This window comes from Telopea speciosissima, chromosome 11 (genome assembly GCF_018873765.1).
Source record: "Telopea speciosissima isolate NSW1024214 ecotype Mountain lineage chromosome 11, Tspe_v1, whole genome shotgun sequence".
Lineage (NCBI taxonomy): Eukaryota > Viridiplantae > Streptophyta > Magnoliopsida > Proteales > Proteaceae > Telopea > Telopea speciosissima.
The window spans coordinates 15,367,080-15,382,903 of record NC_057926.1 but is presented as its reverse complement, the minus strand read 5'-3'; the positions used below and the strand labels follow the sequence as shown (position 1 = coordinate 15,382,903).

Genomic DNA, 15,824 nt, shown 5'->3' with positions numbered 1-15,824 from the left:
TTTATTTATAATATAAACTTTGCATGATTACAAATAAGGACAATAACCCTAATGGCAACCAAAGGACAGCACTTATGCAGCAATATTTTATCATTTCCAACTTTTGTGCAACTGCTTGTGGAGACAAATCAGATAACACATGTACAATACCTCGATCTTTTGCCTACGTATTTGCACCCAAAATAAGTCATTTGAGAGATTAGGTAAATTTAGATCTAGGGTAGAACCAGGGTTCGATATAAGATTTCGAGAGGCACCTATAGTGGCTTCTTAGGTCCAATTTCCAGTAACAGCTTACTAACTATAAGTTCATTGTAATAGTTTTAAATGATAGAAGCATTTAACTGTGTGAGTTTGTGGATGCCACTACCTGACTTGATGTTCCAAGGAATGAACTATGAAACAAATTTGATTCTGAAATTGAATGTGGATGCCTGACTAAATAGGAATCTTGCAGATATTCTCCGTCTTCCTTTATTATGTATAATATATATTAATTATCAAGAAAAGGCCTAGAAAGGCCTCCATGGATCATGATTTCCCATTCTGCTGAATACCATAGAGACCCTAGCTAGAATTCCTGTAGGACACAATTTTAAGGGAAAAAGTATATAACAATCTCCAAATATAAACCACTGAATTTCAGAGCTGTGGCTGAATTCTTCTCAAAGTTTTTTTTTTCTCCTGCTTATGGCACAAATCGACCGACCCCATTTAGTTGGGGATAAGGATATCTTGTTATTGTTGTTGTTGTTGTTGTTGTTGCTTCTAGGTACAGATCAGTCAGGTTGACTGGAGTAGTTGACACACTTTGGGTGGTCCAATTGAGTTGAGCTTTGGGATATCATTTGTTTATAAGTCTTCCATTCAAGATACTGGTTCTTTTCTTACACTGAAATCAATGATTTATTCCAATTGGTTGTTGGGCTTAATCTACCAGGAGTACTCCAAATTCAATAAATTTTAGCTCGGTATGTTGGTAATAAATCCTTCTAGTTTCGTACACAACTATGCTATTCTATCAGAGTTTGCCATCACTGGGTCAGGCATTTGAGATAGTTGGTCAGTTCTGGTTACTCAAATAAAGATGTTCACTGTGAGTCTTATAATTTCAAGCTCTCAAATTTCGTCTTCTTTCTTTTCTTGATTTACTTCTTTCCTTCTCTCTTCAGCCACAAACTTAAGTTGCAGCATAGACGTTTATAGCCATAATCCATCTAATCTAATAGGCTCTCTACTGTACTTACTTTAACAAACTCCATGAAGCAAAACATTCAATTTTAAGAATCAATCAGGGCAATTTGAAGATTCAAAAATAAAAAATTTCCAACGAAAAGCTCTCAGCCACTACCGACCAGGTTGTTCCTCTACTCTTGGCCACAGGAAGTCAACCTTGGTAGAAAGGCAAGCCCCAGAGGCAATCGCCACCGCAGTGACAGCAACATGAGCCAGCGCCGAAGTAACTGCTGCATGAGACGAACCAGACCCAGTAGCTGCTGCCGCGGCCGCTGCAATCACATTCCCCAAGCTAAACACCGAATTCAACGACGAAGAAACGGCAAATTTCGGAATGATATGATCCAATACACAGCGGATCTTCACTGAGCTTCGAGGAAACCCATATGGGTAATGATCAAACGGACCCCTAGAGAAGAATTTTGAGCTTCTATGCCCTAACATCTCCCAATTTTGATGCCCTAGCTCTTTACAGGTGCATGAAGACATGTTTGTTTGTTGCTTAGCTTAGCTTAGCTTCTGTGTTGGCTTTGAAGGGATCACATGTTAGGGAAATCGAGTTGAGAAGAGAAGAGGAAGAATAGGGATTATATGAAAAGATTGATTTGGCTTGAGATTTGATCGGAGGTTCGCGATTTCTGCCACGCCAACGGTGGGAATATGTGGTTGCGAACTGGGAAACGAAGCCTCCGGATTCCGTGGTTGCCGTTATTCTTCTGTTGATTCATGATAGGGTAGATGAAGCCTGCAGCTACGTCAGTAGGTCACAGTCACTTTATCGTGGGATTTGAATCTTTTTATGTCATTTTCCATATCAGTTAAGGATTTGTCTAGTTCTCAGGGGTGTCAATCGGTCCGATTTTGGACGGGCTGAATTGATTTGTAGGTGGGAATGGGTGAATCCAAAACCAAACCAATAAAAGAAGGTTCGGTTTCGGTCTGTTTCTGTCTGGTTTGAATTCAGTGTACTTCGGTTTTCTCTTATCGGGTTGTTATCACTTATCAATTTGATATCAGGTTTGGTCCGATTTAGGTTCGATTTACCATTTATATATATATATATATATAGGGAAGCAGTTTTCTGTCCGGGAGTGTGGCCTACGCCAGCACTCTCATGTGTATCTCTCTACTCCTTAAAACAAGGGGGTAGAGCTGTCTTTTTAAATAGGGAGGAGAGAGATAGACTCATGGGAGCACTGGCACAGGCCACACTCCCGGACAGAGAACTTTCTCCCATATATATATAAGGAAAAAACAAGGTTGTCAAACTGTGTGGCACCTACACCTATAAATAGAAAGGGTGAAATGACCACCCCACCTATTCTCATCTTGTGTAATGAAAAACTCCACCCTTGTTGGATGCCCTTGTGCATGTTTGCCTCGTAGTGATCCCCACCCCATACATAATTATGGGGGAAAAAAACATGTTTTTTTTTAGTGGTTTTCAAATTGATATCTCGGTTTCTTATCAGTTTGGTTCGATTTTGATATAGTTTTCCATGTTTGGGGTCATGTTTTTATGAGTCTGATCCGGTCCAATATTTAGCTAGATTTATAATACCCCAAAACAAAGTCCACCCAATAAGAAATTGGTTCGATTTGATTTTGGATTTTTTTTGTCATTTTGACCTGTTTGGTTTAGGGTTTTGACATCCCTAGAATGAACTTTGTGCTTGGCACAATGGAATACCCTAAAAATCCGTTGGCCAATCATGGATTTCAAAATCAAATCGGATTAGGCAAATCATCCGGGAAATCGTTATGAAGTGGGTGCTTCAATCTGAGTTTCTAGGATTCAGGTGAAATCTAGCCGATCTTAACCGATTGTCGATCAATTCGATATTCATAACGGAATCAGCTAAACCCGATTCAGATCCTGATTCCTTGCTTTAAAACACTGTAGCCAACTAACAAAAAACTGATAGTTTTGTTGACCATGGGAAGGGCTAACTATAAAGTTAGAGCATTATTAGAAGTACAATCAATCAATAAATTTTGTTTTTTTCTTCCATTTTAGTTGTCTTCGTGGATCATTATATCTTCACTTTGATTTGCTCACTTGTTGACATTGGTGAAGCCTAAATTCAGTCCAGAAAGTGTTGTGGTGATTCTTCGGCGGTTTGTTTTGTCTTCAAAACACGCGTAAATGGCTTAAAAGTGCATATATCTGTCTCCTGTAGAACTCATTGAGATCTCCAATTTGATGTATTTCGCCCATGTTGGTTAAGGTCTGAACCAGAGCAGGTGGATCTCTAGGGGTAGTTTTGTACTTTCTAGGCTAGAGTTTTCTTATATATTGTAGTTATCTTTTTGAGAGATGAGTGAGTGTGTGAGACCCACCTCATAAAATCAGGCCCAATTTAATTTTTTTTGAAATATTAGGTCATGTGGGTGCGGTTTTAAGTGCCATGATTGTCTCCACATTGTGGGCATTGTGGGCATTGTCTGTCGTTGAAACGAACCCGCACCCTATAGCACCTTGTGCCGAGGAACCATCGAACACGGTCCTGATGGAATCCGAGGAATTCAGTGGCCCGTCGCATATAAGGTTTGCATGTGCGAAGTGTTTGGCGGACCACTTGCAACAATTATCTGTGTCGGATGCCGAACATTAGATATTAACACATGTTTTCGAATTAAAATAAGTTTATTATTTTATGCTTGTTTCTGCCGGCTTCGAATTGGTTACCACCATGATTGGCCGTGCCAGCTCGATGCCTAGCCATACCTCGCAGGTCCCACGTGATCAAATCTTGTAAAACCCTGTGTCGTATCGGTACGACCCCAACATTATCAATAACTTATGTATTAATAATTTTATCTCGGAATCGGCTTCCATTAAGGCTTGGAATCACATTCTAGAATCAAGGAAAAACTCATTCTATTTCAGCCCTTTAACAAACATGCCCTTGGGGACCCCATATAAATTATGGCACTAATCTTTGAGAAATGATTTCTCAAAGCTTAGAATGCTGAAAACGTTTGGAGCTGCATATAGTGTAAAGGGCACAATCCGTTACGGAGAGGATTGTTTGGCCCATTTTCGACCCCTATCTAGCTACCTCACCTGTGGTAGACGATAGGAGTTTATCCGTTCTTGTTTAATAAAATTTGGATTCTGACCAAAAAACAAAGATCTTTGACTTGAAGAACTTCTTGGAGAGCTTGCATGCTTGATTTTCTCTTCCAAATCCCTTCTAATCCATCAATAGGTAAGTTTCTAATATGTAATTAGTTCAATCCATCTTTAGTTTACCTCACTTTAACCTAAATGCTACTGCCATGGGTTGCTTCAACTTAACTCATCAAATCCATCTTCAAATTCTTCCCATTTTGGTTGAGATTGTGTAATGCATATATGATTCCTTGATCATACATGCAATCTATGAACAATGACCCTTAATGGGTGTTCTTCCCTCCCCCCTAAGCCCTTGAATGGCTGAACATAGCCTAGTGGACAAAATCCAGTCAAACAGGTTGCTGATTTTGACTCTGTTTACTGGGCCGGCTCTTCAGAGGAGGCTGACCGGCCCTTCTGGAGCTAGAAGCTCCGGCCTCCCCTGGGTGGATTTTTGGGGTCCTGGATGGGTTGGGGTGGTGCTCTGGCCTCTTAGGAAGTGCCCTAACTTTTCTGTAACTCTGTATTTAAGACATGAAGCCTGCTTTGAACTTCTTCACTTTGGTTTTGGACATCTTGGTTGAGTAGCTTGATCAAGACACCCAAGGTGAGTGGGGTGTTTGTTGTTTGGATGATTTTTATCTAATTTCCTATGTGCGTGTATTTGGATTTCAGATCTGATCTCTCTAATATGTATGAACTTTCCATTAATAGTGCTTATGTCTTATGCCTAATATTAAATTTAGCTAACATGATGTATGAGTTATTATTGTTTCATTTACTGTGATGATACTGCTGTACTTCTTATGATGTGATTCCTTTAATGATGGCTGGTTATGAACTATTGTGGTGTATTTGATATGCATAACATGATTTGTGTGACCCTGTGTTCCTGAGTAGACGTATATATGGAACACGGTGCACTCTTGAACACAGCATATCATCATCTAGTAATCATGGTTAGGATGGGAACCCCAGACTACAACCCTTACCAGTAGGGGTTCAGGTGCTGGGTAGTCGGGTTACTGACGCTTGGAGAAAGGGATTAACCCAGGGTCATGGGTACTTGACTATCGGGGTCTGCCCGAAGGTTTGAGCCAAGGTGCCAAGCGTGGAGGTGGGCTCCCTATTTGTATTGGCTGAGGGGGTGTGGCGACGATAAAAGAAGTGACCCAAAGTACCCCTCGAGTCGATACCGTAGTTCATTCCAATGATTTATTCTGTTTGTTAGGTGGATTAATAAAAAAATGGAACTTGAACATGCATCATGAGATTGATGATTGTAATTATATTCTAAATATCGCATGCATCATTGTATGTCTGTGTTCCCCCTCATTGGGCTCAATGTGAGCTCACACTCGTGGAAATCCTATTTTTAGATGACTGTGCAGGTGATCGACTACCTGATAGCGAGTTCGTAGATGATGCCTTTGAGGACTTCACAGACCAAGAGCCCAAGGAGCATGACAGGTCTTGTGTCTGTGATCTATGTGCTTTCTCTTAGGAGGGCCTGATGGGATAGGCCGTACTTGTTCATATTCTTTTTTATGTGTGTATAACACTTATACTTATGTATATAGTCTTTTTGAAAGTTTGTAGTTATGAGTTTTTCTTTTGGGGGTATACACTCGTTCATACTTTACAGATATACCACATGATCTCTCAATGGACTTAATGTAAATACTTATGTTTATAGTTTTCTTTCTGCTGTTGGAACTCTTTATTTTTATGCTTGGTAACTGTGCTGCACAGAGCTTCCTGGCTAGGTTGGGTGCGGGACCGCATCGATTCATGTTACGCCTGGGCTGCCCAAGGCGGGGTGTGACAACTTGGTATCAGAGCGCACGTGCTCCACTTTTATCGGCATACCTTATATCAATGAAATGGTATTTTGGTTCATAAGGACGATTGCGAACCTAAATTTATAATTAAATAAAAATCTAAACTAAAAACTATCATAGGTAATAGAGACAGGGTAGTTACTTGTTTGATGCATATAAGAACTGCTATGACAAGAATAAATTTTAGAAAGAAATAACTTTTAATAAGAGTAATTAACTATGTTGGTGCTTAACCGATAAGTGTTTCCAATACAAAAATTCAGCTTAAAGTTGTTGGATGTGGTGTTAAAGTCTAGTACAAAACATAAAAATTCAGCAGTACATACTGCTGATTACAAATCATTCCCAAAAGTGAAAAAAAAAAAAAAAAAAGAATATAATGGCAAGCTGGGCTGCCTCTACTGTGGTGGTGGTTACGACGGAAAGTAAGATCTCCACTTCGCCATCTACCTCTCCATGGCTGTCACACAGGTGTTGAGACCTCGGTTCTCCTCCAAATACTGCTTCGCCATCCCCTCGATGGTGTCTAAGCGACCGGCAAGCCAACTCCATCTCTGATTCTCATCAGTAGGAAGTGTTGATGATGAAGATCCGCCTGTATGAGAACTAACCCTCTGATTGGTCTCAGCTTGTCCCTCACCTCCCTCTTCCCTTCCTTCCTCTACACCTTCTGGGGTTGCCACTAGGGATATGTAGGTCATATCCATGTTCATTTTTTAGAGTGTGGACTTGGTGAAGTTCACTGATTTCTTTCTCAGTGCTTCTTGTTCCAAGAAACATACATTAAAGTGCTTGAAGACCCTAGTAAGTAACCTCCCATAGGGTAAGTTACTGACACCTGGGTCATCCCCATGCAATGCCATGGTCCTCTTTTGTAGGTAAGGAATATTGATTTGATAATTACAATAAATGCAGTAGGTAATGAAGGCATTAAGAGGAGAGACCTCAGTAAAGTGACCTGCTCTGGGGAGGATGTTGTAACTGGAAATCCTAGAGATGATCCTGGTTGAGGGTGTGTACTCCAATTCTGCCTTCACTCTGGTCAGGGACCTCCCCTCAGTAAGGGTGGAAAAGGTCCACTCGTAATCATTTCCCTCAAAGAATTCTTCCGGCTCAGTCATGGGGGGACAATATGTCCACGTTCCATCATTGGAGACCCCTAGAATGGTTGCAAGTTGACTGGTGTTAAATGAGAAGCACGATGTTTGCAAGTAGCTAGCTGCTAATCACGAATTCGCCGTTCTCATAGGTGTGGTTGAGATTGTTGTAGAAAGTTCTCACTAGTTTGGGGTAGCATGGATCATCAAGATCTAGCATGGGACCCCATCCCAACTTCTCGAACCTTTCCCGGACCTTGAACCTTTCGAAGTCCTTGGTCACAACTTTTCGCTCCACATCAATGGGTTTGCCACCACAGTAGTGTTGGTACCTTACTTCTTCTGCTATAGCGGGATACCAATATCCATCCCAACCAACATCTTTCTCATCGTTATTTTCATTCGGATTCATTGTCTCCAACCTATAATAAGAAATAAAGGAAGATATAACTTGTAAGAAATGATGTATAAAGAGAAGAGTACATTAGCCAAAACATAATTTTTAGGTTAAAGAATGCTAAATACAACCACAACTTGTTTCGAATACTAAGTAAAATACTCAAGATTAGCCTACCATTATCAAGAATGAAGCTTGAAAGAAAAAAAATATATAATAAGCAAAACAAGGAGGAATGCTTTTAAAAAAAAAAGAACCAACAATTAAATTAAAGAAGAATGAAACTTTCCAGTCAAGAACATAAAGAAAACAATGCTATTGATTATAGGTATTTAAGAAAGACATATTGGGGTCATATAATTGGTGATTTGAGTCTTATGTGCTTTATTAATAAAAGTGGACAACATAGGTTCAGTGTGGAAACAAGCACAATTACCTTATCAAAGGTCGATTGTAAGGAGTTGGGTGGTCAGCCTAGGAAAATCAGTGTTTGGCATTAATGGACCTTAAAACAAGCCAAAATTCATTGTTTTGGGAACTTGCTAAGCAAAGAAAAATGTAATCACATAGGAAGGCAAAGAAAAAAAGAAATATATATATATATATCCAAACACCACAACCTATATATAAAAAAAAAAAAAATAGCACACAATGGAATACAAGAGTTAGTTCAAGCAATTCATCAAACAACTTGTGTGCATAAAAGTAACAAGCTAGTTTCTAAAAGTTAAAAATGGGTATTTTTCAAACCTATAGAATGCAATACAATGTAGCACAATAGGTAGAACAAACAAAATACATGGGGCAAATGTTGAAGACAAACACCCAAGTCAAAGAAACAATTGAAAGGAGGTTGCAAAGACAAGTGAAGATGTTACAAAAAAAAAAAAAAAACCTGTTTTTTTTTAGGAAATGTAGTGGTAAGACTTACCAATAGGTTTAGAATCTTTGAAATTGGTGGTAGAAGAGCCTTGACGGTGTTAAACCCCTGTCGATTCAAGAAAAATTCTAAGGTTACGGTATGCCATTACCCATTGTGCTCCAAAGAAAAAGAAGAAGAAACTTGAAATAGAGAGGAAGAGAAGCATGGAGATCGGTTAAAGACAAACCTACAAGGAGTTGGATCCTTGAAAATGGAGATAGAAGTGTGGAATCAAGTTGTCGAAACCCTAGGGGTGAAATCCCCAAGTTAGAAGATTAACCGTGAGCACTTGCGAGAGAAAAGAAGAAGAGGGAAATAAAGGCAGCAGCCTTATTTCATTTTTTTAAAAAACTCAACCAGGGCTAGCTGGCTGACCGGCCCATTTGGCCTACAAGGGCTGGCCAGCCCAAAACACAAAAAAAAAAGGGAGAAGGGGGGGGCCTAGTGGCCTACACCTTTTGGACCCCACATTTTTGCCCACCCCTAGTAAGTCTGTATCCATGTTTAAAAAACAATTGGCAATAAGAAGAATCATACTAATAAAGTACCTACATGTACACATGCATGTAAACAAATGAATAGGTATTGAAATAACTTGAACAAAAAAAAATCCTCTTTCATAATATCTATATATATAAAAAAAAAAAAAAAAAACTAGTTTGATAGGTTATTCAACCTTCGTATAAATACATAGGTTTTCATATTGAGTTTCCATTAGGGGATTTTTTTTATTAGTTTCTTTCATTTAATTGCTTGGAGTATGTGTAAGGGTATTTATGTAATATCCCTTTATATGTTCTCATATAATCCTACTTGTATTAATGCCCAGGCTGTGAGGGGCAATCTAGTAATTAGCCCATCTGACCTAAACCCTAGTTTTCCTATATATACTAGCTGGAGGCAGCAGTCTGGGTATTCCAAACTAGATACTCAGGGTGTAATCTGTAGTGAGTGACATTAAAGAAATCTTGTCCAAAGAATTCGACATGAAAGATCTTGGTGTGGTAGACACCATTCTTGGGATGAGAGTAAGCTTCAGTGAGCAAGGGATCACCCTTAGTCGACTCATTACATTGAGAAGCTACTTTCTAGTTGGGGATACGGTGATTGTAAACCGATTGAGACACCCTATGACTATAACAAACGGTTGAAACCTAACACAGGTGACATCGTGAATCGCTTAGATTATTCTAAACTGATTGGTAGTCTCATGTATGCAATGAGTTGTACTAGGCCGGACATAGCCTTTACGGTAGGCATGCTTGAGTCGTTTCACTAGTAATCCCGAAAAAGAGCATTGGGATGCCCTATCGAGGCTGATGAGATACCTTAAGGGTACTCAAGGTTATGCTTTATGTTATAATGGACATCCTCCAACTTTGGAAGGATATTCGATGCATCTTGGTGCTCGAGATTTGGGAGACAGCAGATCCACCAGTGGTTATGTATTTACACTAGGAGGAGCAACAGAGCATGGAAATCAAAAGACAGACTAGTATTGCTCTGTCATCTATGGAATTGGAACTTTATGCTCTAGCCTTCATGGAGATGAAGCAGAGTGGATAAAGGATCGATCATGGATATTCCATTGAGGAGTTTTAAGTTAAACTCTATATCTATATTCTGTGATAATCAAGCAACCAAGACGATTGTGAATAACTCACTCTTTAATGGTAAGAGGAGACACATCAAAGTGAAACAGGCTATGCTGAATTATAGAACGAACAAGGGATTATCACTTTGATTGATGTGAGATCGAAGGATAATACGGCGGATGCCCTTACAAAGGGATTGAACAAAGATCGAACATTCAAAACTACGGGGAGATGGGGTTAAAGACCATTTAGTCGGTCTTAACCTAACCCAATATTATTTTGAATTATTCGAATCTCATCTAGCCTTGTAAGCATTCGGGACAGTTTACATGTTTCGATAACTTAGTTAGGTTACTAAGTATGGGGGTTTGTGAAACCATTCCAAACTTGATGGTGTAGCAAATTTTCATGTGAAGTCTCCTTACTTTGTTATTCCACAAAGGAATATGAAAAATGTCGATATGTTTCAATGATATTGTGCTAGTCTTTACGTCATTCCAAATTTGATGACATGTCTTTCATAGTATGGTGTCCCATTCCAAATTTGATGATACAACATAAATCTATGAATATGACGAATACGATATTCCAAATGGAAACATGGTATGGTCCTTATGATAGAGACTATATAGGATCGAGTTCTTGTAAAGAAACTTGATGATGATGCTTATTGTTTTTTGATTTACCTTCACCATATATGAAATGTACTAAGTTCTTATTGTTGAACTAGATACTATTGTGCAAATGATTGAATTCATAATATCTTATGAAATTCATATTTGACAAATTACAGAGAATGGCGAAGATGGAGGAGAACGGTTGAATCGGATCTCGATGAGGATGACTTACTTGATGAGTAAAGTCACATGGATTGCAAGGACTCTTTCTTTTGATTATTTCTTTTGGTTTAGCCACTTGCATGTGGAACTTGATTTATTGTTGGGTTTAGTTTTGATCTAAAACCCTAGTTTTATTTCTTGAAGTCTACTTATTTCTTATTTGATTTATTGGATTATTGATATTCAATTTATATTGATTCAATTAATGATTGAACAATGGTTCCTATACATGTGTAATGGATATATGTAGAACATAGGAGGAGATTGTAAGGGTATTTATGTAATATCCCTTTATATGTTCTCATATAATCCTACTTGTATTAATGCCCAGTGTGAGGGGTAATCTAGTAATTAGCCCATCCGACCTAAACCCTAGTTTTCCTATATATACTAGCCGGAGGCAGCATGCAGGTATTCCAAACTAGATACTGGGTGTAATGCTTTAAGCAACCTTGTGCTTAAAACCCTAACCCTAACAGTATGCATTACCTGAGTTACAACTAGTGGTGCCAATTTAAATTTCAGATTTGCTGATATCTGTCCTTTAAGGTTATTAGTGCTCTTGGGGAAATTTTTTTTTCCTAATATGGTTAGGTAAACTAATGGCCTCAAACCTGCAACAATAAATGGTTGCACACATGAGCTCAACTTACCCCAGCATTTATGAAACACCTAAGGAGGCTTAGGAGAAGGATAAACCATCTTGAGAGAGTAAGAGTTGAAGCAAGGAAACAATTGAGACAACACATATCATTTGCTGACGCCTTTGAGTTTGAAGAGTGTTGGTATTTTCTTAACCTAACAGAGGGGGTTAGAGAGGAGATATTTGAGATAAACTATAGGCTTTACCTAAATAGAAGAATCCTCCGAGAATTAGCCTATTGAGTACCATGTTATATATAAGTCAGTTTAGGAGGAGAATTTGTCAAATAAATAGAATCGTAGCAAATACAAGAAGAGTACTTAGGGAGGTTGAAGAATCATATAGTACTTGTGAAGTGAGGGAGCAAGCACACTATATCCGAGTGGCTGAGGAGCACTGACAAATCATAATAGCACACCAGTGGGGAAAGTTTAACCTGGAACTTGACCTGCAACTTCTCACAATTTAAAGTAGTCAGGTACATGCACTTATATAAATGTGTTTAAATTCAAGCATGTATCATTATTTCTATCTCTTTGGATGCTTATTTGTATTCTTATGATACTCAACTGTGATTATTGTTCTGCAAATCCATGTGCCCTCCATCCTCCAAATGTTATATCACATTTGAAATCTTCTGTGCTATGTAGTAATATTGTGTCTAAATCCATCAGGGAGGATCGGGTTTAGAACAAGATCTACTACAATCAACCCTATCATTATTGTTCCATCTCTTTTCTTTAAAAATCATGGTGCTACCTCCAACCGATCTTCAACTTCCAATGGGAGCTCGGATACCTTTTAATATGCCCTCCTCATCTGGGCCTAGTGGAGGAAATCAATCGGCGGCAGGAACATCCAATGCACCAACTTCTCTCACCGATCAAGATGTTGTTAACATTGTGGCTGGTATGATGGGGCAGCAACAACTACAGATGGGAGGTATTCTGCAAGAAATGCAGCGACAACAACAACAATTTATGGCCACCGTCACAGCCCAAATGTGAGAGAATGCGTAGAACACGCCACCTCCACCTGTTAATCCCACTGCAAACGTGCCACAGGGGGCGACACCGACTCCTCCAGAGATCATGAATGATGCTACATCTCGTATGATGGAGAGGTTCCTAAAAATTCAACCTCTCACCTTTGGTGGTGTTACTAAGGACGCCCTTCAACCAATGAGGTGGGTGAAGGAAATAGAAAAAACGTTTGAGTTCTTGGGTTGTACCGAGGCACAGAAGTTACAGTGTACTAGGTATAAACTCCAGCATGAAGCGGGCGCTTGGTGGTAGATAACCAAGCCTATACTGGCCGCTGCTCACCCTGAGTTGACCTGGGAGCTAGATATTTAAGAAAGAGTTCTTCAAAAATTACTTCCCTAGTTCTGTAAGGAGGAAAGAAGTTGAATTCACAGAATTAAGGCAGGGATCGAAGTCAGTCCTAGAGTATCAGCAGATGTTCGAGGAACTTTTCTTCTTTGCTCCTGAGCATCTGAAAACTGACGAGGCTAAGGTGAGAAAGTTTAAAGATGGGTTAAGGCTTTCCATCGGCCATGTTATGGTAGCCCATAGGGCTCAAAGCTATTCAGAGGTGGTCTAAACAGCCAAGGGAATTGAAGACAAACAGAGGGAGAACTTTGTTGGACAAAGGGATACTGGAAAAATAACCATGCCATTCTCAGATCTCAAGTACAACAAGTTCTCGAGAACCCCTCACTACAAATCATGTTCCTCATAGTATCGAAAAAGAGGAGCAGGATCGTCTGGTCAGGATTCTAAGGAAGTGTTTGGTCGGTCATTCTTAAGAATTGGAGTCTACGGACTCATGATTCTTAAAAAAAAGACCGTTTGGTTGAATGTGAGATGGATTCTACGAAAACACGTGATTCTTCATTTCAAAGTAAAATTGACTCGGACAAGAATTCACTAGGTGAATTTCAAAGAGAAACTTACTTTTGAGGTCCCTGGTATATAAATTAGAAATTTGGGTGATTCTCACCCTAAATCTACCCTAATTCCAAAATCGCGATACTCCAACACTCGATCGCCAGCGCCTTCAACTTCCAGCACGCCGTCGCCTTCAACCTCCAAAAAGAAGAAGAGGAGCTCTATTTCCAAATCGCAAAACCCTATTTCCAAAAAATCGAGACTGAAAGTCGAACGAAGAGGAACTCGATCGCTTTCTACCTCCAGCACCCCATCGCCTTCAACCTCCAGTATGCAAGTCGAACGAAGAGGAACCCTACGGCTGAAGGAGGTACCCACTTCTCACTGCTCTCTGGTATCTCTCTCTCTCGTGCTCTCTGCTATTTCTTACTCACTCTCTCTCTCTCTCTCTCTTTTTTGCTCTGTCCCTCTTTGCTCTCTCTGACTCTTCATCGCTCTCGCTCTTCTCTCACTGTGTCCTTCTGTGGTGGAAGCAGTGGGTCCAAGAGCCCAGCCCTAATCTTCAGTTTGAGGGAGATACGGAGGGACGAGAAAGGGTTGCATTGCCCTAACGTTTTTGTTGTTGTTGTGAGTTGTTCTTACTGTTAATTATTGTTTGCATTTGCAGAGATAGAGACAAAGTTTTCCGTTCACGGATTGAAGCACGAGAAGCTCGATCCAAGTCTCCCGAGTGGCCGAGGTATGGTTCTCTCTGCTATCTGCTCTCTCTCTCTCTCTCTCTGTCTGTCTCTCTTTTGCTCTTGCTTTGGGTTTGTGGTTGGCATTGGTTTTAGTTTTATGTGTTAAAATGTCTTCTTTGATGATGCTCTTGAGGATCTAAACTTCTTCCTTCATTCTGTAGTTTTTTTATTTGATTTTTTTCTGGGTTTTGGGAGAAATTAGGGGGAGGGCAAGGTTCCTGTTTGAATTCTTCTTTCATGTTGATAAATAGATGTTGAGAATTACTGATTATCATGATGATGAAGTTATCTCTACAATTCCGGCTTTAATAGACTATTCGACAGCCATAGTTTTTGATTGATTCATGGAGTGATGTGTATGAAATATGAGTGGAGAACAGCCTTGGAGAAGGAAGGTCTGATAGATAAGGTTTCTGGTTAGTGACCATAAAAAAATTATATTCAACAAAGGGTACAAGGTCATGAGGGTTGGTGGTAAGCAAGGGGTGATCAGAAAGGGTGTGTGTGGACATGAGCAATAGTTATGGTTGCTTGTCTGTGTTAGATTACTCCCTTCTAAATTCTAATGTATGCAATATGAATTGGGTAATATTTATTCAATTATACAAATTGGTATTAACTCTATGCTCTCATAAATTGGGTAATATGAATTTACTTCCTTCTAAATTCTACTTTTTTGTTGTTGATACTCCCACTGAGGGGTTTTTTTTGTGGTAGAGTCACAACTAATTAGGGTTCTTGATATTACAACATTTTTGTTGTTGAAATGTATACTTATCTCTCTCCCTCTCTCTCATCCAATCAATGAAAGATGATTAAAAAAAATATATTTATCAGATCCATAGCAGTTGAGGCTTACAAAAAAAATTAATGGAACTCTTTTAACTATTACTGTTTTGATAAATGGATTTCTCTAAGATAGTTGAAGGCATGGCTCAGGAAGGGATAAGAAATGGGCTTTCAGGGTGTTGGGATGAGTGAGAAATCATGATGAAAGGATAGATTGTAGTACATGTCGATTCTTTAAGCAACAAACTAGAACACAACCTGAGAGCTGCATGAACAAAATGATAGAGATTTTTTCAATTCTCCAGGTGTTTGTACTTTTCCCACTTTAATTTTCATTAGAATCTTCTGGTTTCTATATTGGTAGCTTCATAGAACTCTACTGGTAGATCCTATGTCTTCTGATAAATGTTTTTGTTTTTTAGAGAGCTCAAGAGAATGGTAAAATGGTTACTAGTTCTCTAGAATCTGGATACTCTGACTTGCTATGTTGTATTGAAATAAAATACTTCTTGAGTTGAGTCCGCATGAAACAGTATGATCCACTTCATGATTACATTGAACTATTGAAGTGAAGAAGTGTGAATCATGAAGCTGAATGGTAAGTCATTCTATTGATGGCTTCTGCAGATTGATGGATGCTGTTGCAGTGTTGTAGACTATTTTACTCAAAGGAAGTTTTTTGTAACAAAGATTAAAAGGCAAATGCATCTATTTATAA

The 15,824-nt window shown here is 39.2% G+C and overlaps 1 protein-coding gene across 6 annotated transcripts in view; it reads right to left on the bottom strand.

Annotated features, from left to right (window-relative positions):
• LOC122645824 (probable GTP diphosphokinase RSH2, chloroplastic) overlaps positions 1 to 1,905 on the bottom strand; it is a 92,404-nt gene extending 90,499 nt beyond the window's left edge. For 2 of the 6 annotated variants that reach the window (XM_043839202.1, XM_043839203.1), the window contains exon 1: positions 1,356 to 1,905. In XM_043839202.1, the coding sequence (XP_043695137.1) occupies positions 1,356 to 1,725 (370 nt within the window). In that variant the 5' untranslated portion in view covers positions 1,726 to 1,905. The remainder of the gene's footprint in view (positions 1 to 1,355) is intronic. The other 4 variants (XM_043839199.1, XM_043839200.1, XM_043839198.1 and 1 more) reach the window with 4 other exon arrangements.
• Positions 1,906 to 15,824: the final 13,919 nt, after the last annotated feature.